Source organism: Otolemur garnettii, unplaced genomic scaffold, assembly GCF_000181295.1.
Source record: "Otolemur garnettii isolate 467f Iridium unplaced genomic scaffold, OtoGar3 scaffold00012, whole genome shotgun sequence".
NCBI lineage: Eukaryota > Metazoa > Chordata > Mammalia > Primates > Galagidae > Otolemur > Otolemur garnettii.
The window spans coordinates 29,603,102-29,628,950 of NW_003852407.1; the positions used below are offsets into that span (position 1 = coordinate 29,603,102).

The following is a 25,849-nucleotide window of genomic DNA, read 5'->3' on the forward strand; positions in this document are numbered from 1 at the left end:
TTTTTTTTTTTTTTTTACTTTCAATAAGAGAAGGAGTATATTCTAAAATAATTATAAATAGTATAGTAAATACATAAGCCAGTAACATAGTCATTTATGATCATCATCAAGTATCACATATTGTACATAACTATGTCCTAGGCTTACACCACTGACAGTGTAGCAGTTTACAACAGCACCACCATAAACATGTAATACTGGCTTCATAACCAGCATTTTCCAGCTCCATTACCTTCTTCCTTCTTATGAGACCACAGTCATATACACACTCACTCACTGACAGATACGTCCTTATGTGGCACATGCCCGTGTAACTTTTCACCTTCCTCCAGTCTAACATAGGACTAGCCTATAGTTTTTTTCCTTGCCTGTTTTTGCTGGGTCCTATCACCTGACTTCCTTGTGCATTTTCAGATTAAATTCTGAGTGTCATTTGATTTACCAGTCTCTGCTAACATTGGACAATGCCAGCATCTACCTATCTCATCCTTGCTGATGAATCCTCAGAATTCAAGTTTTTACAAGGCACAAAGGTAAGCCATGCTTAGGAAGAGACTTCTCAAGCAATACATTGCAGCAAAAGGACAATGAAGGTGAGGAGTACAATTTTATTTCTGGGCTAAAGAGGGACAGAATCCAGAAGGCACAACTAGTGTGGTGAACGCCTGAAGAAAGCAGCACGTTCTTTGGAAGGGAGATCATTTCAGAGCAACTTCTATGGCAAAATGAGAACCACACAGTTTACTCAAAGGAAGAAGCAAAAATAGTTTTGAGTATTAGTGTTTGAGGGGTTTCCCACTTATGATATGAGGACACCTACAGGTCAAAAGTAAGAATTATTAAGCAATCAGATTCCATGACAAGCATGTTTCTTAGCCTTCTTCTCTTAAAAAAAGCAAAGAAAAATGTACTATTTTAGGCTAAAAAAAAAAACCCCAAACACCTTGCAACGATGAGGGTTTATAAAACTGGCAAAAGAACCCACTGAGAGAGTTCTCAGCGTCCAAAACTAGAACAACTGGAGCAACAAAATAAATTAGTATTGGATTATAAATACCCATATTTATTTTATGTCCATAATGATATAAACAAATGACTGAATAAATCAATACATGAAGGGGAAAAAGGAAAATGCCCATGCAGCAGAATTTCAAATAATTCATTTAGGCAGAGTTGGTGGCTCACACCTGTAATTCCAGCACTTTGGGAGGCCAAGGCAGAAGGATCACTTGAAGCCAGGAGTTCAAGGCTGCAGTGAGCTATGATCTCACTATTGCACTCCAATCTGGGTGCAGTATCATATATATCCCTGATATAATATGATGAAAATGGCACTTAACTTCTGTGATCTTCCTCCCCAAATCCCATAACCCAGGCTAATCAGGAGAAAAACATCAGACAAATTCCAATAGGGGAATCCATAGATCTCCTATACTATGTCTGACTAATACTCCTAAAACTATCAAGCGTCATCAAAAACAAGGAAAGTCCGAAAAACTTTCATAGCGAAGAGGGGTATAAGAATGCATAACAATTGAATCTAATGTCATATCTTGGATGGGATCCTGAAACAGAAAAAGAACATGAAGTAAAAACTAAAGAACTCAAATAAATTATGGACTTTAATTACTATTAAAATCATTAAGAATTTATCTATATTGATTCATTAATTGCAACAAATGTACTATATTGAGATGTCAGTAATAGACAAAACAGTGTGACGATATATGGAAACTGTATAGATGGTCTATTTTATAAAATCCAATGGTCCTACTTTATCTTCTTACCTTCTAGTTACTTTGAAACACAAACCACACAGGCAATTTAATTGAGAAGATAGAGAACAGGAGAGAAAGGGAAGGCAGGGAAGTCTAATATGGTTAAGAAGAAATCATTTCGAGGCCAACAATGGTCATGAAGTTGAGGAAAAGTTCTTGGATTCAGTCTGTAGTAATTCTCAAAATAAGTTCACTCGCCACAGGTCTGGCCTTTTGCTTTAAAATAAATATCTCTTTTCTGACTGTTTCCTCCAAATCTTCACTGTTAGTATTCAGATCAACTAATAATATACAAAAATATATCATTAGGGATCCCCTAGGAAAAAATTATGCAAAGAGCAATAATTAATTAAAAAAATTTTTTTGAGACTGAGTCTCACTCCCTTCCTCTGAGTAGAGTGCCACAGTGTCATAGCTCACAGCAACCTCACACTCTTGGGCTCAAGAGATCCTCTTGCCTCAGCCTCACAAGTAGCTGGGACTACAGGTGCCTGCCACACTGCTTAGCTAGTTTTTCTATTTTTATTAGAGATGGGGTTTGCTCTTGCTCAGGCTGGTCTCAAACTTCTGAGCTCAGGCAATCCACCCACCCTGGCCTCCCAGAGTGCTAGGATATCAGGCGCAAGCCACCCCGTCCAGACTATTTATTTGATTTTTTAAGATAGAAAATAAGCTGTGTGTGTCTGTAAAGAAAAGTGGACAAAGAATCTATGTAATGTGATAATATTCCAAGACCATTAGTATCTAAATATCTGATGTGCAGGCAGTTCTTTTTCCTGCTATTAGAAACATATCAATTATTAATCTAATAAAGATCAAATATTCAAACTCAAAACCTCAAACTAAATGATAAAAAACCTTAATACTCCATGGAGGGTAATTAATTCTGACTTACAACTGAAATAATTCAGAAAGACTGATATGAACTTTCTGTTAGGGGCTACTAGAGATCAGGTTCAGGGTACTCTAAGGAAGCATCTAAGCCTATTTACCACACATAAGAAAGGAAAGATAAGTTATTGATATTCACATACAAATAATTTATTTTGCAAACTTGCCTCCCGAAATAATTTCATTTTCTGAGAGTAATAATGAAATGTCCTAAAACCAAGGCTGTTGCAGAGCAAATGATATTAATTAAAAAAAAAAAAAGAATAATAGTAGACCTTTTTTAGTAGACCTAGTAGTAGATGATAAACTTCATCTGCATTGCCCTATAGCCAGGGTTTTTTCACTTCACAGAAACAGATTTGTACTCTCCAATTATCTCCAACTCGAAGGTTACGGAGTAAGCTAAAAGGGGGAGGGGAAAGTTTACTGTAACGGCTGTAAACACAAACTAAAGTAATCAAAGCAATATTGGGAGGCTTAAAATTTGGTTGCCCTTTACCCCTTTAAACAATCAACTGCCTCCCAGCGGGGTAAGAACCTACACTATTCCAATAATTTACATAAGAAATTAGCAACCAAAATTTACATCTGAATGGTAACCCCAGCAGCCCACCAGGTGTTAAGTATCTGCTTATCTAAATTGCCTCTAAAAATAGATTTACCTTCCTTTAAGCCTTAGGTAAACAAAAGATTTCCCACCTAGGGAAGGTGGTTTGCAGAAACAAACCCAGGCGTTGTCCGGCCCCATTTCACTGCCATATTTATAAGGAAAACTTTGCGACTCTTCCTCCTTTGACGAAGAGAACTCTTAGAACTATCTTAGAATGAGCCATTAAATACAGCATAAACTGTCAACTACTAAATTATTAATTGCTGTTTGTTTTAAATGCCTGCTCCCACATGAATTAAAAGGGGAAAACTAAATAATGGACCTTAATTATAAGAATCTAAAGCAGTGGTTCTCCACCTTCCTTATGCCATGGCCCTTTAATACAGTTCCTGTGGGTCGCCACCCACAGGTTGAGAACCGCGGATCTAAAGTAACTGATGTAGAAGTCTAAATGCAGGACTAGCGTTTTGGGGTAGCCTTGGAATTTGAATCTTGAATCTGAGTGGGATAGTTCTTTGTTCTCAGAAAAATTGTTCCTCCTTTATCTTTAAAATGACTATTACCCTTCCCCAATACTTCTTATATTAAATCGTGTTTTAAAGTTTAAGAGATACAGGCTAGCTCTAGATCCCTTTTTATCTTAGTAAACTGCTTTCCATACCCAGATATAAATAATATAGGAGTGCCAGGTTCCCACATGGCAAACTAAAAACATGCCTAGGTCACAGCAAAACAGGGGAACTCTCCTCACTTTTTGGTATAAAATGTGACATTTCAAAATATCTTCTCAAACTTTTGTTCTGGTTCTGCGGAACTCTCACATATAACAAGATTCACAGTGGGAATCCAACAGTATTTTGAACATTATTTCAACTTCTACTTTGTTACTTGATAAATCAGTTAAATAAAAGGCATGAAGATGGGTATAAAGCAAGTAAGAAGAAACTTGACGCTAGTGACCTCCACAGGTTTAAAGGCCTGGTTACATCAAATAATGAATAAATCACCATGTATTTATCTTAAGTCTGGGCAAAACAATCATAAGTGGAAACACTTTCAGAAGGACTGATGTGCCAGAGGTAGGTCTGACTCAGAGCAGTAGTACTAATTGCTAGAGGCCCCTGTAGAGAATCAGGCAGATAGACCACTAAGAGAGTTATTTAGGTCTCCTCATCTCCTACCTAAATAGAGGATTTTGACCCCTTTACGGTTTATCAGGTTAGCCCTCCCAAAAGAAACAAAAAGGCCAAGAGAAAATAAAACACCAAGATAGCATTATCTGATGAATTTCCATTTAAATTTCTGCTTTATTTTAATTATTTGTACTTCAAGCTTTGTAAGGGGAATGTCCTGAGATTTTATTATTTGTCATTCCCTCTCCTCCAATCCCCCACAAGATTTTCATGCACTGAAATCATCCCAGGTCCTAGTCAATCTAGGTATAACAATTGTCTAATCTGGATAAAGTATTACAAACTAATCAAGCTGGGATGGTCAGAAAACAGCACAGTAAACCACTAAATGGAGAAAAGAGAGTGTAATTTAAGTTGTGATATCACCAAAACCATGAAATACTTAAAAAGTTTCATATCAAGATTTTCTTATTAAAAGTATGTTTAAAGCTTTGGTGGAAGAGGAGCTCGACACTAATAAATAAAATGGGATTATCAAAATATTTACATTTTAATTCTCTTATCTACAGATACATTTTACATTTATAATATTTATAAAATATTTACATTTTAATCCTCTACATTGGATGAGTGTTCCATATAAATGTGAAAGGTAAATATGAAACATCTGATATCTTCCTGATTGTTTGGGGGAGGGAGAATGGAAAGTAACATGAGAGAATAGTAAAAAATTTTCCTAAAATAGTAACTTTCTTACAGGAAGTACATGGAATACTGGAAAAATCCTTGACCTGGGTTTAGACTTGCCTTTGCCACAGACCATCTCAGAGAAGTTGTTCAACTGTGAATCTCAGGTTTATTTTTTAATCTATAAGATGGGATGATAAGCCTTGTCTTTCTTAAAGACATGTGTTGTGAAGTCACAGGAGATAATGTGAGACCATAATCATTCCTCATTCTTTTCCATAATTACTGGTTTCCAGCCTAGAGCAATACATGTCATGATTGGAAAGAGGCCAGACAACATTAGAGGGAAAACAGAAAAAAGAGAGCAAAACCAAAACCCACCATCAGTAGTGCAAGATCCTTCTGGGGCAGGTTTTTGTGAATAGGGAATTGGTGGGCTGTTTGAATCAGACATTTCTTCGTCATCTTCATCATCTTCCATTTCATTAGCTGTTAGATTGTTAGAAAAGTCCAGACTTCCATTTTGAGTGTACCGGTGTACCAAATCTTTATCCAGATCCTCCACCTTGGGTTTGACATCTGTGTAAGCAAGTGAATCATAGCAAATTTAATAAATTTTATAAAAATTCATATCTATGAAAGACATATTTATAGAAAGAAAGACCACAATTTTCTATCATTTTAGCCAATAATTCAGAGGTCCCAAGATTTGGAATCCCCATTTATTTTATTTTATATTTTACTTTATTTATTTATTTATTTATTTTCAGACAAGGGGTCCCTCTGTCACCCAGGCTAGCTAGAGTGCCAAGGCCTCAGCATAGCTCACAGCAACCTCAAACTCCTATACTCAAGTGATCCTCCTGCCTCAGCCTCCCAAGTAGCTGGGACTACAGGAGCCCACCACCACACTTGGCTAATTTTTCTATTTTTTTTTTTTTTTGAGACAGAGTCTTATTATGTTGCCCTTGGTAGAATGCTGTGGTGTTACAGCTCATAGCAACCTCAAACTCTTGGGCTTAAGTGATTCTCTTGCCTCAGCCTCCCAAGTAGCTGGGACTACAGGTGCCTGCCACAACACCCGGCTATTTTTTGGTTGTAGTTGTCATTGTTGTTTGGCAGGCCCAGACTGGGTTTAAACCTGTCAGCCTTGGTGTATGTGACTGGGCCCTAATTGCTGAGGTACGGGCACCGAGACAATTTTTCTATTTTTTGTAGAGACAGGGTCTTTGTATGTTGCTCATGTTGTGCTTGAACTCCTGGTCTCAAGCAGTCCTCCCTCCTTGGCCTCTCACTTCTTTTAAAAGGCATCTATGCCCCTGTCCTTACCACTATCTGCAAAAAATAATAATAGCAATAGAAATAAAATAATTTTTAAAAAGAAGTCTAGAAATGTGTGTGACTGAGAAACTTACCTGCAGATGAGAAGGGATGCTGATCAGGGTCCAAGTACAGTTGGGAGAAAATGGGCCGTGGGACCACACTACTACATCTGAGAGAGGCTTCTATGGAGTTATGGAGAGCTTCCTCAAATCGAGCAGATTTCAGTTGCCCAGCATATGAATTCCCCATGGTCTACACCGGCCCACCCCAAGGAAAAAAAGGAAGAAAGGAGAAATTGATATGATTAGAGCTTGTATGTCTCAAAGTACACATTTAGCTAATATAAACTATACCTATATATCTGAAGATGTAAACTATATGAACTACCCATGTGTCTAATTAAGACAACTTGTGTGAAGTTAGGTTATTGTGTCACTTGTACTTTTTGTTTTAACAGTTCAAACCCACCTCTTTAAGCCCCTTTAAAAGATCTTGTATCTAAGAATCAAACAGCAATAAATGCTTTAAGTCGAGGCTCTCCAACCAGTAAATCATGACTGACTTGCTAATCAGGAAGCCTGGCCATGTTAACAATGGGGCCATGCCACCTCCTTAACACACTGGTGCTCCACCATGACCCCATATCAACTCTATCTCTGGTTTCAGAGCACTATCTAATTACTTCTCTCTTTTCTAAGTTCTAATAATCTAGAGCAGTGATTTTCAATTGATGTGCCACACAAATTTTTAGAAGTCATTAATTATATAATTTTCTGAAGAATTCCAAAGCACAATAAGTGTACTCTTTTCTTTGCACTTTTTTTTTTTTTGAGACAGAGTCTCACTTTGTCACTCTTGGTAGAGTGCCATGGCATCGTAGCTCACAGTAACCTCAAACTCTTGGACTCAAGTGATTCTCTTGCTTCAGCCTCCCAAGTAACTAGGACTACAGACGCCCACCACAATGCCCAGGCTATTTTAGAAACAAGGTCTCCTTCTGGCTCAGGTTCATCTCAAACCTGTGAGCTCAAACAATCCACCTGCCTCGGCCTCCCAAGTGCTGGAATTATAGGCGTGAGCCACAGCACCCAGTTCCTTTACTCTTTTTTTTTTTTTTATAACACATTTTAAGTGTGCCATGGAAGTTTAACTATAGGTTCAAGTGTGCTGTGAGATTAAAAAAAAAAAGGTTGAAAAACACTGCTATAGAGGGGGGAAAAAGGCTATACTCTGGAACAAGAAAACTTTATGATAATATATTTAATTAACAAATTCATGAAAGCAAAATTTGAGCCTTTTTATCAAAGAACTCATTTATATATTATTAATATTTATTTGAAAAATATTGTTGCTTCTTTTCCCTCATCTAAAGTATAATCTTATTTGGGACCCTTCAGGAAAGTATATAGTAAAAAGTTTTTTGGGATTTTTTGAGACAGCATCTCACTTTGTTGCCTTGGATGGAGTGCTGTGCATTATCCTAGCTCACAGCAACCTCAAACTCTGAGGCTCAAGTGATCTTCCTGCCTCAGCCTCCCGAGTAGCTGTAACCATAGGCACAGACCACAAGACCCTGTCTAGTTTTTTCTATTTTTAGTAGAGACGGAGTCTCACTCTTGCTCAGGCTGGTCTCAAAGTCCAGAACTCAAGCAATCCATCTGCCTTAGCCTCCCCGAGTGCTGGGATCACAGACGTGAGTCACCTCTCCCGGCCCTATAATAAAAAGTTTTGAAGGCATGACATTTACTTCTTATCACTAAGATTTATACAGTACATGTTGGTTATAAAAATTTCTATGCATAACAACAATAGCTACAATGTATTGGGTACTAAGTATTGGCTAAATCAACAATTCTCAAAAACAGTGTCCAGGGGCCCCAATACCCTTTTGGTGGTCCACAATGTCCAAACTATTTTCAAATGATTACTAGGGTATTATTTGCCTTTTTCACTCTCATTTTCCAGAATCTATATGATGTGTGATGTTACAACAGACTGAATGCAGAAGCAAATTAGGTTACTCTTCTAACTTGACTTCAGAAAATAGTTATTTTTCATAAAACATGTTATTTATGTTAATATGTAGTGGGTTATTGTTAATTTTTAAAGGTAATAAATATTTTTAAAGTTTCTTAGCTTTAATTTCTAATAAACATAGCCTATGTAAACAAAAACTCTGTGGCGGCCTCAATAATTTTGAAGAGTATATGAAGAGGTTCTGAGACTAACAGTTTGAGAACTATTGGACTAGACAGTATGATAAAGACTTTATAAAAATTGTCCTATTTAATCTTCAACATTTTAAGTAAGTATGACTTCTTTCCACTTCACAGATTAAAAAACAAAGCAAAAAAACTGAAACTTGGAGAAGCTAAGTGACTTACTCACTGTCACTTAGCTGTAAAGGATGGAGCCAGGACTCAGTTTATCTAGCCAAGTAGTGAACATCTGCATCCTAACTGTGTGGGTTCAACGTGGGCAAATCTCACATCAGGACAGGTAATTGTGAGACTATCTTCACCCCACTTCTGTCAAAGAGAGGGAAGATAACTGCATTTCATCTGGAATGCCAGCTCTGACTGACTCCCTGAAGGACTGGTTGAGAAGGACCCTGAAGACACATCTGGCTCCCCAGGAAGGGGGACGTGATCCTGCCGTCAACTCATGGGCAGATGAGGGATGTACAGCCATCCACCTCCTGCTCTTACATTTCCTAGACACACACACAGGAGCTCCACAGAAGATTTTGGTGCCTTTGAGTTACTTGTACAAAGGTACTTCTGAGTTACATACACCTAGCACTTATAAATGGAGGCTATTACAGTACGTCTCTGAGTCACAAATACACAACTGATGTTACGACTGGCACTTACAAACAGGCTGTAAATGTACCTGTTCTAACTAACATACAAATTCCATTTGCAAACAAACCTATGTAATCTATCTTGTTCATAACCCCAGACTGCCTGTATAGTAAAGGAGGCTTCTTACATGATTCCTGGGAGCAGTGAGTAGTGCACAGTGATTTCCATGAGTGGTTAGGTTTACCAAAGCTTTCTTAGAGATTCCCATGATGTGGAAAAAAAGCCGGATCCTATTTTGTCATCCTTTCTCATAGTAAGTAAGAAAAAAACTAAATGATATGGATTTAAATTACTATATTCCTTTCTTATAAAAAGCATATGCCAAAATTGTACCCTATCTAATTAAAAGTTGTTTATACACACACACACACACACACATATATATAGAGAGAAATATTATATTAAAAGTTAAAATGGGGCTCAGTGCTCATAGCATAGTGGTTATGGTGCCAGCCACATACACTAAGGCTGATAGGTTCGAATCTGGCCCAAGCCAGCTAAAGAACAATGACAACTGCAACAAAAAGAGCTGGGCATTGTGGTGGGTGCCTGTAGTCTCAGCTACTTAGCAGGCTGAGGCAAGACAATCGCTTGAACCCAAGAGTTTGAGGTTGCTGTGAGCTATGCTGCCACGGCACTCTACCCAGGGAGACATAGTAAGACTCTGTCTCAAAAAAATAATAATTTATTAGTAATTTATTTATTTATTTTATTGAAATGGGCTGGGTATGGTGGCTCACGCCTGTAATCCTAGCACTCTGGGAGGCCGAGGCGGACGGATCTCTTGAGCTCAAGAGTTGGAGACCAGCTCTGAAGAATAGCAAGATCCCATCTCTACTAAAAATAGAAAAATTAGCCAAGCGTTGTGTCAGGTTCCTGTATTCCCAGCTACTTAGGAGGCTGAGGGAGGAGAATCGCTTGAGCTCAGGAGTTGAGGTTGCTATGAGCTATGACGCCATGGCACTCCATCCAGGGAGACAAAGTAAGACTGTCTCACGCCTATGGTTCATCTTTTAAGAGTACATGTGAATCTTTCTAAATGTAGAATATAAATGTCTTAACACAATTACTAAGAAAATGACATGAAGGCTGTGTTAACCAGTTTGATGATATTTCAAACTGTATATAAAAACAGCACACTGCACCCCATGACTGCATTAATGTACACAGCTATGATTTAATAAAAAAAAAAGTTGAAATAGAAGAAAATCAACAAAGTCTGTGTAATGAAATTTTCCTGAAACACCAAGTTTTTGGCTAAGCACTTAAGACTCCCACCAATATAATGATAAACATTTACAATTTTTAAAGCTTAAAAGCAATTTATTTTTTAACAGTACTACACATGATAAAAGCAGGGTGGGGGATGGAAGATAAATATGCTGTGTCACTAGTTTGTGCATCTAAGTCAAAATCCAACAACCATTTCACCTTCCTTCTTTGCTAAAAGGAAAAAACCACCAGGAACTAGCACAGAGTTAATAATGGGATTTCTTATCCGTGAACAATGGAATAACTTCAAAGGTGGACCTTTAGCCTTTCTTCAGAGCACCAAGTGACTAGAAATTTTGCTTCATCTTAATCTAGTACCATTCTAATAAGCTATCTTCCTTTCATCCTGAAAAATCTTGAAAACCTACATTCTCCAAGAGATCTTTTAAGTTTAGTAAAGAAATGCCCAATTATACATGGAAAATCGTATCATCTCAATCCCCTTTATGGTTTAAGGAATGTTACGATAGATACATAAATACAGTGCAATAAAAATTGTGCTGAATAAAAAGTTTAAATCAACATAAAAATAGGCAGTGGCATTTCACTAACATAGAAGATACACATAATCCTACAAGAGCATTAGCAATGCTCTGATAATGACAAGGGGAAGTATCCATTCCCTAATCAGACCTGGTAGGGAAAGAGGAATTAGCTGACTTTATTCCAAATAAAGACATTAACTGGGCATTTAAACAATTCTAATGATAATATAAAGAATTATAGAAGTGGCTCGGCGCCTGTGGCTCAAGCGGTTAAGGCGCCAGCCACATACACCTAAGGTGGTGGGTTCGAATCCCCAGCCCGGGCCGCCAAACAACAATGATGGCTGCAACCAAAAAACGGCCGGGCGTTGTGGCAGGTGCCTGTAGTCCCAGCTACTTGGGAGGCAGAGGCAGGAGACTCGCTTGAGCCCAGGAGTTGGAGGTTGCTGTGAGCTATGATGCCATAGCACTCTACCCAGGGGGATAGCTTGAGGCTCCATCTAAAAAAAAAAAAAAAAAAAGAATTATAGAAGTGACCCCAGACTTCTTTAGTGTAACTGTGGAATTCTGCCCTTAACAGTCCAATGCTAGCCAAGGAATGGTTTGGGTCAGAGGAAGCCTGTGTAATTTATGGTAAATATCTTATGCCATGATATTTAGGGCCACTGAAATTGCTGGCATGATCCACCCAGACTATGAGCCTTCTTTGCCTCTGAATGTCAAAGAGACGGCATAACGAATAAAGTCAGCGTAAATAAATCTGACTTCAGGCAGAAGATGCAAAAATACTTCTCAGAATTAGTCATTAAATCATATGCAATGAGAAGGCCAATGTGTGAAATCACTTACATAATTATATATTTTATATATCTGGCTGACATCAAGTTTATGAGGCTATATTACATTGCTTTTCCATACTTTCTTTTCTTATTATAAAATTACAAAAGGATGAACTCTGTTAAATGTTTTGTTATGGCATTACAGGTCCCTGAGACACTAATGGATACTTTTGTGGTATTGAGAAAGTATCCTAAGAAAAGGATAATCAACAAAATGGGTTCTTCGTGCATCACCAATTAATTGCTCAAAATGTAAATAAGATCAACTTGAAACCACCATAACATTGTGGTTTGGGGTCTTTTTGCCCCAACCTTCTCCCTTTTTCTACAGAAAGAAAGATTAAGGAACGGGGATGTGGGTAAGACAGGCAGCCTCTATCTCTGGTGGCTTCAGGAAGGGGGACTGCAGAGGTGAAAAAAGTGAGTAGTTTGAGAAAAAGGTGGCCTGCTAATGCGTCCACACCCTCTCCTGAATTCTTTTTTTCTTGAAAATAAGAAGGATAAGCAATGCACTCTGAGGGAGAATACTCCTTGATCTGTAATGATTTTATTCCTTTTTGTTAAAAGTTTCACAGGTAATAATTACTCTGTTATTAATATTGCACTCACACAGTAATTATTAAGTACCTAGCATAGAAGAAAAATGCCCTCAGTAATTAAATTTTCTTTTATTCTCAAAGACTTTTTAAAGTATCAAATCAGGTCTCAGAAAACATATTCTCATCATTAAAAAGTTCATTTAAATTTTTGTGTGAGGCTGGGTGTGGTGGTGTAGGGCTATAATCCTAGCACTCTGGGAGGCTAAAGCGGGTGGATTGCTTGAGCTCAAGAGTTCAAGACCAACCTGAGCAAGGGCAAGACTCCAATCTCTACTAAAATTAGAAAAAACTAGCTGAGTGTTGTGGTGGGCACCTATAGTCCCAGCTACTCAGGAGGCGGAGGCAGGAGAATAGCTTAAGCTCAGTAGTTTGATGTTGTTGTGAATTGTGATGCTATGGCACTCTACCCAGGGCAACAGAGTGAGACTCTGTCTCAAAAATAAATAAATACATAAATTTACACGTGAAGCACATATCTCAATGGCAGGAGCTGTTGGTGGTGTTGGCAGCTGATGCAATAGCAGGGGCTGTTATCTTTATTACTAGTACTGATGATGGCGGTGGTGGTGGTAGTGGTGACAGTTAATGGTGGGAGTTGTAGTTGTCATTATTATTAAGAAATGTGAAAAGAAGCCTTGTTCTTTGGAGACAATTATAATAGTAACATGGAGAGCCAATCTAAGTGTTGAGCAAATGCTATTATTGCCTACATTTTTAAGAAAACTGAGGCCTAGAGAAGTTAATGAACTTGCCCGAGATAACACTACAAGGAAATGGCAAAGACAGGGTAGAACCCAACCAGTTTGGCTACAGATACTAAAACACTTACCAAAATGACCCACGTGAGTAAATGGATTCTCTGTAAAGTACCACTAAATTGCAACCACACACACACACACAAGTCAAGAAAATTTTCATTTGCTGATGTGCCCTTGTCTTTACATGTCACAGCTGCAAGACAAGGCTGAACAGAGAGTTTTACCTTAAAATTGTTTTTTTGGCTAATAGGCAAAAAGCCAAATGATAATTTTAAAAGCAAAAACAAAGTGACCCTCTCCCTTTTAAAAACTCCCCCACTAAAAATCTCTTCATCAGAATTAATAAGAGAAAAAGATGAACAGAGAGTAAATTGCCTCATAAAGAATAACTATATGCACAGACAGGAGGAGGAAGCACAGACCCGGCGTCAAAGCATCAGACCAGCTGACAGCCTAACCAGCTGATTTTGGGAATTCTCTGCCTATACCCTTTTTCTAACCATTGCTTTCAACTTTAGAAGAGTTACTCGTATTTCCTATGCTATGGCAAATCTAGAAATTAAAAACATTCTTATCAATTCCCTAAAATGTTAGGAATACATATAGTATAAGAACTTGTCTTATTTTCCTTCAATCTTTCTTCTCTCTACATAAGGTTTTATTTTCTATTTTATAAGGACAAGAGCAAGTTTTCTGGAGCTCATTAAGAAAGAGAAATTAAATTCGAGAGCATTCTCTTCCTTGTCTCCTCACATCAGGTTAAAAAGAAGCACTAAATTTGAGAAGTTGCCTAATCTGTCACCTTAAAAAATTTAACAGAATTTAATTTCAATTTCCTTCTCCATTCCTGGAAGAACACTTAATTAGGGTAGATATAAGTCATAAGATAAAAATGTATGTTAATAATATGATGTGAATTTATTAGAAATTTTATAATACAGTTTTCTTTATGAAGATAATATTGATGTAAGCAGGAAAAAAAGCCAGTAAGTAGTAATAAAACAAACTGTTAACGATGTTTACCTGTTGATGGCGGAGTTATTTATCAGTTATCTTTCTTTTTTCTTATTGGTATCTTCCAAGTTTTAAAATAATGAAGAGTATTGCAGAATAACATAATTAAAGGAAAACGAAAACATCACATAGCAACTGAGCTTATCCCAACTCTATCACTACCCTTGAAAAAGTATTTTAAAAATAATTTGACTACTCAAAAAGGTGGTAAGAACAACTGAATTTGCAAAGTAAATATCCCTCCACTCCTTGCTGGTGCTTTAAGTGTCCAGGAAAATGAGATCTACAGGCTCCCTGTAAGAGTGAAGTTTCTACTGCTGCCTTCTAGTTTAACTACTCCAAATTATTTTCTTCCAGGTAAGATCATACCTTTGTACTGATACAACCATACCCCCTCAACAAGTTCTTTTGACTATGTGTAAATATTTCAGTTGTCTTTTAATAAAAGTTATCTTTTATGGCTGGCTATGGTGGCCCATGCCTTTAATCCTAGCACATCGGGAGGACGAGGCTGGTGGAGTTCTAGACTAGCCTGAGCAACAGTAAGACCCCCTTCTCTACCAAAAATAGAAAAATTATTGGGGTGTTGTGGCCAGCACCTATAGTTCCAGCTTGAGCCCAAGAGTCTAAAGTTGCTGTGAACTATGATGTCACAGCACTCTACCAAGGACAACAGAGTACAACTCTGTCTCAAAAAAAAAAAAAAAAGTTGTCTTTTAATAACAACTACCAGGAGAAAATAAACAGTAATTTTAAAAAGAAGTCCTAAAAAGGAAGTGACAAGGAAGAATAACACTGACTTTTCTTTTTTTTTAATCATATACATTCTAAGAGAGAAAGGTATCTGAGGTACTACTTTGGGTTGCCTGGTTTTAGTAGCAAGTTAAGCAATGAAGCAGGTAGATGGGGACATGACATACATCTTCTAGGTAATAACTCATTTTTCAAGTTTTAAAATATATATTTTCAAGCTTTGTCCACTGAAAAGTTCTAGAAGCAATGACATTAACTACTTTTTTTTTTTGAGACAGAGTCTTACTCTGTCTCCCTGGGTAGAGTACCTTGGCATCATCATAGCTCACAGTAACCTCAAGCTCCTGGGTAAGGTGATCCTCTTGCCTCAGCCTCTCAAATAGCTGGGACTATAGTCACCTGCCACAACGCCTAGCTAGTTTTTCTATTGTTAGTAGTAACTGGGTCTCACTTTTGCTCAGGCTGGTTTCAAACTCCTGAGCTCAGGTGATTCACCAGCCTCAGCCTCCCAGAGTGCTAGGATTATAGGTGAGAACCACCATGCCTAACTTTCATTAACTATTAATAAGAACTTTCTACAACTCTGATTACAGTTTCCTAATACCTCCCCCACTGAAAGGAATTAAGGCCCCTTGAAGGAATGACTAGTTCCAAGTCTGTAGGGAAGTAAAGAAGGTATCAGGAACTAATTTGTCATGTCAAAAGACATAGGATACCACCGGAAGGACTCCCATGAGCTAAGGATTAGAGAAACTGAACATAAGAGGGAATAAATGCAATTAACTGAAGCATTTTTAAAACATAAAAAGTCACAAAGTAATTTTGCTACTCAAGGAGAAAAAGGGAACTCCTCTTAGAAAAACAAAAACATAAAAAGCTCCTCATTGAACACTATTTATTAGCAGGAAAAGAATAGTCTTGGTTATTGAGAAAGCATTTATTTTTTAATAATTTTATTTAATAAAATGTACAAAGAACAGCAGAATTGTAAAATTATCACTTTGCAACTTCTGATGAAAAATGCATGTAGGCAATGATAATAAGTGAAACTGTGAGATAGAAGGTTGATGGGGAACTTTATAACAAGAGAGATGAACTGTCACCTCCTCAACATACTCATAAAAGTTTAGCATCATTAAAAGTGATGCAGTGAGACACTGTGTGTCTTCCTAGAACACCACCTTGGAAGTATTGCTGCCATACAGTATAATGACTCTAGACAACCCGTTAGACTAGAGCAACTTCCATTTATAGTGCCAAGGAGCAAATGAAATGAAACCACAAGGACATAAGCAGATTAAGAATGAAGGACAAATCCATAGGGCAAATGACCTAGTTTCTGCAACAAACCAAGGTCATCCAGTTTGTAAATGTTGGGACTAGGATTTAAACTTAAACTCAAAAGTCCATACTTTTCCTGCTAAAACAGGCTGTTTGAAACAGAAAAAAAGGATGGGGGGGGGAGGTGATACATATTGTGTGTGTGTGTAATTATTTTTGGTTTGAGATTAATACTTTTAATGTACAATTTATCAACCGTGTGCCAGGAACAGTACTAAAAAGACAACTTTGTATAACTTCCTAGTTTTCTGTTACCTTTTAATTTACTTTATTTACTCACTTTTTATACTTCAATAGTTATTTAGCCAGCCAGCCAGCATTTATAAAAATCTTACTATCAAGGTAGTTAATTACATTGGCTCTAAGTGAGATGATCTTAATTCAAATCTTGTACTCACATACTTCCTACATGATACTGGGCAAGTTACTTCATGTTTCATCAGTAAATGGGGATGATACTACCAATCTCATAGGTTTTTTATGAGAATACATGAAATTTCATATGTAGTATATAAAATATTTAGAATAGTGATGGCACAAATAGGAGTAAAGAAAATGTTAGTAGCAATAGTAGTTTATTTTTTGTAGACAAGGTCTTGCTCTGTTTCATGAGCTAGAGTGCAGTGGCATTATAGCTCATTGCAATCTCAAACTTCTAGACTCAAGCAGTCCTCCCACCTTGGCCTCCCAGGTACCTGGGGCCACCATGCCTGGCCAATTTTTAAAATTTTTTTCAGAGACACAGTTTATATTACTCAAGCTGTCTAAACACCTGACTTCAAGTGATCCTCCCACATTGGCCTCCCAAAGTGCTAGGATTACAGGTAAAAGCCACCGCTCTAAGCCTGTTTTTTCTTGTTTTAGCATTATGCATACTAAGAAAAGTAAGATACATTCTTGCCCTCGTATGAGTTGAATACTATGTTAGATTTGGGGGCATTGCTTTAGGAACAAATAACTAATGACCATTAACATAACAGATCCAAAAGCTTCTATTTGTCACCATATCCTATCATTAAAAAAATTTTACAATCACATATACAAATCATGAGAGACAATTTTTGACACTAAGAGTAGTGTTATCCAGTAAAATTTTATGAGATGATGGAAATGCATGTATTTTGCACTGTCAGATACAGTTAGTTGTGACATATACATGACAGGGAGAGAGCACTTGAAATGTGGTCAATGTGACTAAGGAACTAAAATTTCAATTTTATTTAATTGTAATTAACTTAAATAGCTATAAGTGGCTTGGAGCTACCATACTGGACAGTGCAACTCTAGAGTGCACACAATGACTGAGATAAAAGATTTCTGAGGTTCCAGGCTCTGTCTATATCCCTAGTGATGTGATCTTCAGCAAATCACTTAACCCCTCTCAAGCTCAGTTTCTTCATTGTAAAATGAATGTATAGAATAGATTTTGACTGACCCTTACAGTGATGAAATTCTTTGAATTTGTATAAGAAAACCATTTGTTATTATATTACTGCTTAGATATTTTCTCTATTAAAAATATTCACCAATGCGAGTGATAATGTATGACTTCTAGACAAATAAACCAAATGTAGTTCTTGCAAGCATTCATGGAGTCTAGAATCCAAAATTTAAAATAATCATAGAATTTCTCTCTTTTGTGCTTTTTTAGCATTTCATTTTTTCTTTTTAAATTGATATTTGTCACTTCTAATTATAGTTAGTTGGGTCTAGTGTTTGTATAACTTCCCCAATGGACTTAGAGTGTTCTGGGGGAAATATTTTGTTTAAAGCTGGAATTGAGTAAAAAAATGAATAAATGGAGTTTTTGTCTCTTATCCAATTACACATTAAATAAGTCTGAAGAGATATCATCTTTTCCCAAGCACATTCCAAAAAAGCACAAAGCTAACCACATATTCAAAACAAAAACATTTTAATTCATTTTTATTCATCCTCCTTGCTGAGCATCTTTAGAAAATGCAATCAGATTAAAAGACAAAAATTTCAACTTCTTTTAATAGTTCTGTACATTTAAATTTGGAAGAATCTCTTTTGACAGTTTCTGAAACCAAAAGTATCTTAGATACTGAAGTAAAAACCCAACCCTAGTAAGTTGCTAGTACAGTATAACCTTCATAATTGACCACCTCCCTGCATCATCCACCTACTTAAGTTAACCCAATTTTCATAGACCAGACATGTACCACATGTATGTATCAGTACAGTAGACCTAGTTCCTTATGTATGTGCCAGTTTGTTACAGTCCCTCGAGTGGTCAACTTAGAGGTCCTACTATATATTTACAGATATGTAATATGTTAAATTGTTGTGAAAATAATTACTATAATATGCCAACTAATTTCATAATAGTGACTAAAAACTGTTATAATTACAAGATGAAAGTACAATGCTATTTTTCCTAACAAAGAAGTACACTTTCCTACTGAAAATCTTTACTTTCTTCCTTGAAATGCCAGAAATTCTTCTGTAAAATAAACACCTCTTGTCAAGACTCTCTTGAACTAGTATAATTACCAGAGGCAATCCGTGTGTAAGATCAAAGAAACAAACAATAATAGACAACACATAACCTCTACCATGTCACTAGAGACCAATTTTTCAACAGGAAAAACAGTCAATAATCAGAACAGAAAACATTAAATGAGAAATGCTTCCAAAGTGTGGCTCACCACATCCATCAGCCCTGCCTCACTCAGAGTCAGAGAGACTATGGTTTCAGAGAACAAACTTTGGGGATATACCACAACCATCATTAGAATCTATATAAAACACGAGAGGCAAAAATGTTTCCCAACACAGAGTAGAATTTCCAAAGACACTACAGTAATTTTCCAAATTTCACCTGACACTTTAAAAAGTAGAGTGGGAAAGGCACAGACAACTATTTTTCATACTGCACTCACCTAATTTCTCTTATTTGCCTAGCCCCACTGAATTTTCCTAAGCAGTTATTTGGAAAGTGGGCTATCAACATTAACCAGATAAACATAATTATTGATAATACATTAAAGACTTCTATAGGTTTTTTGGGTTTTGTTTTGTTTTTGATAATGGTGGGCCACTAAATCTAGAAACAGAGGGTCCTTTGTGATGTATCTGGATTACTAAGCATTATCAAGGTGCAAGAGAGGTAAAGAAATCCCCACTCACAGTAATTATAGTAACATAGAAGCATATTTAAACCTGACTGTAAAAAAATACTCCAAATCAAAATTGCCTTAGAATCAGCAAAATTTGATTGTATTTCTTAAATACTACTGCCAAACAGTTGTCTTCTGTCAAAATCAGATATGAGTTAGGGGCTAAACAAATATGTATCTAAATTATTTAACATGGAAAACACACATTCTGCTGCTACTTTGGAGAGTAATAAAAGAGGAGGACTTAGTTTAAAAGAAAAAGCTGGAAATTCAAAGCACCTGTAAACATTCTGTTCTTTTTCTTTTTTAAAAAACATTCTTACATTCTAATTTTGTTCTTTTATGGATGTGTTACTCCTGTGACCTTCATCTTGCCACTCTGTCACCTGCCTCCTTTCTGTGTTTTATCTCATTAACATTGCTAATTGTATTTGTCAGTTTTGCCATGATTTCAACACTACTCAAACAGCTGTGGGTTTTCTCTAGCAATTATCACTCACTACACATACATTTCTAAATTAGTTGTTGAAAGGTGCCTTAACCTGAGAAAAAAGGAAAAAAAATCACACTGTATGCTGAGCCTTAGATTTTATAGCTATGTTCCTTCAATTAGATATGGTCCAATCATTAGTCTATTATTGGACAGGATTTTAAAAAATCACACACACAAGTGATACATACTGTAAATTTATAAATTAACAAGGCCTTTTATATACTTCTCATCATTTTACCTCTTTTCCCTTACAATACACATTATCATATATGCTTTCTATATATATGTAATATCAAACATGGAAAATATGGAATATCAAACATAGTGTATAAATTGGAATATAGAAATACTGTCAGCTTCCCTAACAATTCATTTGCACAACCTATCTACTAGGGAGGTAATATTCAAAGGTATCCACATCATGGAAGCGGCCTCATGAGGTCATGGGCTGTGGTAAAGAGAGTTTTTACAACATGTAGATATTTTCCCCTTCTCCTTTTGTTTTCAAAGAGAAAATTCCCTATTATAGTGCTTTTCTTATTCTCTACTCTCAATTCTGATATTGATTTTCCTCTTGACACATTTAGGGAGAAACAAAAAGTTTAAGGTCATTCATAAACTGATAGCCCCTTCTATCAACTACCAACAACTAAATAAAAAAATCTGTAATCCAGAAACATTACACTTCATATGCCCCGCATTTCCCTTATAAATTAAAATAAATTCAAAGATAACTTTTTAAAATTAGAAAGTTTTGGTATTTATAAAGGTTTAATAATAATATACTATTCATAGGTAAGGTCAAAATCTCATAGAATAATTTTTAAATTAATGTACGCTCACTTCTACCTCAGTCTCTCCATCCTCAATCCCCCCTCCTGCACTTTCTGCTGTAAGCAAAGAAAAAGTAATATTTCAACAGTGCAGAATTCTTCACTGAGAGAGAAACGTTAAAATGATAAACATTTTGGAAAGCAAAGTACACTTTAAACCTTAACTGTTCTTTCAGGCCTATATTGACTATTATAGTAGTTGCCAACATTTGGTAAGGATTATCCTTCCATTAGACAAAAGCGAGCATTCCTTAGATAAATCAGCAGTTTTTGCCATGAGACTCATAAAACCTTTTCACAACACAGATTTTCAAGAGAATCCTTTAAGGTTTTAGGAGGCTGCTCCTTTTACTAAGTAACAAAATACACCCCATGGTGTCTCACTGACCCCTCTCAGCTGTCCTTTGACCTCCTCAATTGTTGAAGCCTAACTCCAGGGTCCACAGAATGTGCCTCCCATATCAAAAAGGCTAATGTTGCTTCCTCCTAGCACCTGGTGAAACAAAATGCAACAGTTCTCTCTCTTTCTTCTGTCTCCTCCACTCTCTCTCTCTGACCATTTTCCAGATGTTCCAGGCCCAAATGTTACGCTACTACTGTGTTTCAGTATCTGCGTAGTCACCATGGAGGACAAACAGGGACTAGGCTGAAGTGGCAATGACCCTCTTGTTCTTTTTGGCCTCAAAAGGATACAACAGGTCATAAAAGAGGAAAAGATCTTTGGCCTCTGTTGGAAATGCTAGGCCATTTAAACAAATCATAACTTCCAAAAGGAGAGAGACAGTCTTGGGATATACCTTTCCCTGTTAGGCAAGATCTACCTAAAACAGTAGCTTTAAATTCTCAATTCTAAGTGAGCTTTTGATAAGTGAACTTTTGATTCCCACATAGGAATGGGGGAAAAAAGTTATATTATCTTTTCCCTTTTTGAAATTAAAAGCATTCTAAAACTAGAAAAAGAAAACTTTCATAAAACCATTATACATCTCAGAAAGTGTTAAATGAGAAAAAGTTTAAATATATATGGTCCTAGATAGTGTTTGAGTTTTTCTGCAGAAGCTGATAATCTGGAAAGTCTCTTACAATAGACAATTTGAAAGATAAAATTGAAATCAACAAAGGAGAATCAAAAACTACATTCTTATTTTCTTAACGTAGATAGATATATAGGAATTAGTTGTATACATAGGGAAAATTTAGGAACATAGGTTGCTTTAGGAAAAAAACTTATTGCGAATAAATTTTGTTGAGGAGGAGAGGGAAGATTGGTGAGGGGAGATGAAAGCAGAGAGGGGAGGAAATGGAAGAAAAAAAGGTCATGGAAATATTGCTTAATCACCTTAAGGATAAAGTATAGTAGTTTTTTTCAAATTCTATATACAACTTCCTAAAACAAATTTGATCTTGAAAATCCGGGGGGGGGGCATATATAATTATACAATACCTTGGTTTATTAATTAACATTTTTGAATCACGTTCATGATTAGGTTGGGCAGTCAACACTTCAGGGAGTCTGTTGCCTAGATTTTAACTTGTTTAAAGCTTTTTTTGCACCTGCAAAAACATAAAAAATAAAAATGTATATTTAAAGACATGAGTTAATTTCTGAATACATTATATTCTATAATATGATAATCTAAATATTTGTAATTCCACAAAAGTCACAAGTAGAAAATAATTAGCAAAGTCTTATACAATTCCATATGCACATAACTGGCAAACATACAAATGTTCTCGCTTCCTAAAAAAAATCCCAAAATAATCACTAGTATTTATACTCAAAAATAATTTCCCTCCCATTAAATGTAAGTTGAATAAGTCTATCAAGTCTGCATTTGTGACAGGTGTTACCATAATGCCAAAGTCCCAAAGATTATTTTTATTAGTGAAATTAGTGTAAGATAATTTTCTTACTGTAAGGAATTTAAGAGTAATAATCCCTGATTCTTGGCCAAAATTTACCTACTCAAAAAACTATCAATAATGTGAAACATAACTAATATTGACTGAATCATTTCTAAGAAGAAAGCCTGCAAGTACAAAAAAAGCTACTATCTCCTACCCTTCTTATTTCTAGAAGATATAAAATTAATTGTAATTACATATAATTGGTTGAAAATTATAGTATGCATATTAATCTCTCCCTTTACTAGCTTATGGTCATTATAAACTATTGCAGGAAAAAATAGGAAATATAGTTGTAAAGCATAAAGTGAAATAAAAAACATTTGTCATTCATTTTTATACATAACTTAGAAGCACTTCTAGTCCTTTGTTACTGTGTCTAGAAAGAAAACAAGAGACTTTTCCTATGGGTATAGAAAATTTCAATATGAATATTTATAGCACTAAAATATTTGAAGTAAAATTAACTCATGTTGTCTAAAAAAATGTTTCTTTTTCATTTTGCTTTCCTTTTATGCCAAATGGAAAAAAGAACCATTTTAGATTTTGGAATAAAAATATTATCTTGCCTCTCTTAACTGTCACAAGAATGTCATCAGGCAAAAGAGTAACACAAAATGCAAGACCCAGACTTTCAAACCCACATATTTCTCATCTACCCACAAACAAATAGACATCTTTTTCTAAGTCAGGAGGGTCCTGGCTACCTATATCCAAACCCAAGATTACCCTATATGGTCAACAAGGTCAAACTGCATTGCTGCCAATGAAACTATATTACTCCACAAGGACCTTAATGATTTTTAAAAAAGGTCAGTAATCCAGTTCCAATAGCTTTGGAGTCTAAAATTGCTAATTTTTGGCCACGTGCTGCACACTTCACCTGTTAGTAATGACATTTTTGTATTTTCTTCTAATTACACTCAAAGCTAAGACCTTTGGCCCTGGGCCACAGACCCCTATTCAGGCTGCACACATTCTCCTAAACGACCTGATCCTTTGTTGTCACTCTTTCTCTTTCATCTATTATTTATACCCATAGAGAAGGAAGATACTCAACCATTTGTATAGCTTAAAGCTTCTAATCATCTTAATTTCTTTGCCTTTCAACTTATGGTCTTCTTCATAGGCAAATGCCAAAAAGTTTGACAAAATCATTTTTTTTTTCAATCACATTCTATCCCCCTCTACCTCCTTTCTGTTCCTTGTCTTTCATGGGAGGGACTTTGTATTAGCCAAGATTTACTAATTTTTGACCTTCACCAACAATATGAATTTCTAAATATAATACAGATCTCCCACTTGTTCTGACAGATCATTAACAATTATATTTCTTTCTTTGATCCAAAAGCCCATTTACTGGGAGTTGGAGGTTCCTGAAAAATAACTTATAATCTGTCCCCAGCTCCCCTTAAGCAAGATCATAGACTTTTCAGGATTCCCCTATCAAAAAGTCAGAATCATTCAGCAAACAATAAGAATATTCATTACTGTGGCCAAAACTTCCTAAATGTTTTAATATCTACGTTTGCTCAGTTGCTTATAAAAAAAGAAAAAAATACCAGAGGAAGGTGAGAAAAATGTGAAAATAAAATAGAAAGAAAAACTTAAAAGGCAGATTTTTAATTTAATCTTTAAAACATTTTAAAAGGCTACTAACAACAAAATCCTCACATAACATATTCCATGTTATTAGTATTTCCCAACAATTTTCCCAGATTAAATAAAAAGTCCAGAAATATTTTGCAAACCAAAGCACAGAATTGTTTACCATGGTGCAGATGTCTCCCTCAGATCACAATAGCCTCCCAAAGATTCTGATTTCCAAGATGTTTATAAAATGACATCTGATCCATCCTTGCTCTCTCCTGCGCTATTGCTCCGCTTACTCTTGATTTCTAACAGTGTTTCCTTGTTGTCTGTCCCTTCTGCAGACCCTGAAACCCCTTGTCTTTTCTTATTTTCACCATTTGCTTCAACCAACAGTTCACTGGAGACTCATCCATCTTGTAATGCCTAAAGTGACAGATGCTCTCAAGAACGACCACACTGCTGAGTGAACAAAAGATAACATCACCCCCAGGAACTCCAGAGAGAAATACAACTGCAACCTTAAGACAGGGGCTGACTTGACAGACATTGGACCATAAACCTCTTCTAAGCAAAAAAGAAAACAATTGCCACACACACAAAAAAATCTGACACAATCAAAGGAAGAAAAGAGTGATTATTTGTGGATTGCCTTTTCACCCTGTAACTCACTTTCCCCCCTCCCCATGCTTTTATATTGGGGCAATTCACTCACTAAGAGGCAAGAGAAGTTCTTTGGGTGTGTGTGGGGGGTGCTTTCTCAAGTATCTTCTTTTTTTTATTCAACTATATTCAAAGTGAAATTCATTCACATGTGTGTATCAGAAAATCGAACACTAGATCAAGCCTAACCCTTCTTATTTGCAGAAGGCAAACTCAGAAATGCTGACTCCATTCTACTGCTGTGAAAGGCACATGCATGCTTTGCAAATTAAAAACACATTAGAAATTAAAAAGCAACGTGTGACAATGTCAACAATATGTATAGCTCATTAAAAAAAAAAGCTCACCATTCATTCATCAGACAACCTCCAACTTGGGTTAAAAAGACAGTTAACAGAGGATTCTGGGAAGGGCTGCAGATCTCTTTTTCTAACAAAGGAAAGGTCATATTAATATCTCCCAGCAACAAACTAATGGCAGGGAGCTATAGATGCAGGAGACTCCACTGATGCCATCTAGGGTTTTGGTATTTTGTTATTTTTGTTGTTTAAAGCATGTAATTTAAATCATCATACAGTAATAGGAAGTAAATGTATCTCTAATATTTAGATATATACAAAGAAGGGGAATTCTTGAAGCACACAAAAGCAAAAATCAACCTGGGGGTCAATTAAGAACCTTGTGTGATCAATGTTCATTACAGAGATTTAACAACTGTGTTTATAATAGATATCAAGCAACCCAAAGGAAAACCTCTGTTGCAGCTAAATGCTCAATACATTATTTGTCTCTAAAAGGGCCAATGATACTAATATTTACATCTAAAGCATCTAAAGAGACAAAATGCTTAAGAAAAATTCCATCAACAATACTTC

General features: G+C 36.1%; 1 protein-coding gene across 3 annotated transcripts in view; it reads right to left on the bottom strand.

The window, feature by feature from the left end:
* The window catches only part of GREB1L (growth regulation by estrogen in breast cancer 1 like), a 291,844-nt gene that overhangs the window by 132,145 nt on the left and 133,850 nt on the right, over positions 1 to 25,849 (bottom strand). For all 3 annotated transcript variants that reach the window (XM_023510203.1, XM_023510202.1, XM_023510204.1), the window contains exons 2-4: positions 22,261 to 22,370; positions 6,515 to 6,674; positions 5,481 to 5,678 (exon numbers count right to left, since the gene is read on the bottom strand). In XM_023510203.1, coding sequence (XP_023365971.1) covers positions 5,481 to 5,678; positions 6,515 to 6,671 — 355 coding nt within the window. In that variant the 5' untranslated portion in view covers positions 6,672 to 6,674; positions 22,261 to 22,370. The remainder of the gene's footprint in view (positions 1 to 5,480; positions 5,679 to 6,514; positions 6,675 to 22,260; positions 22,371 to 25,849) is intronic.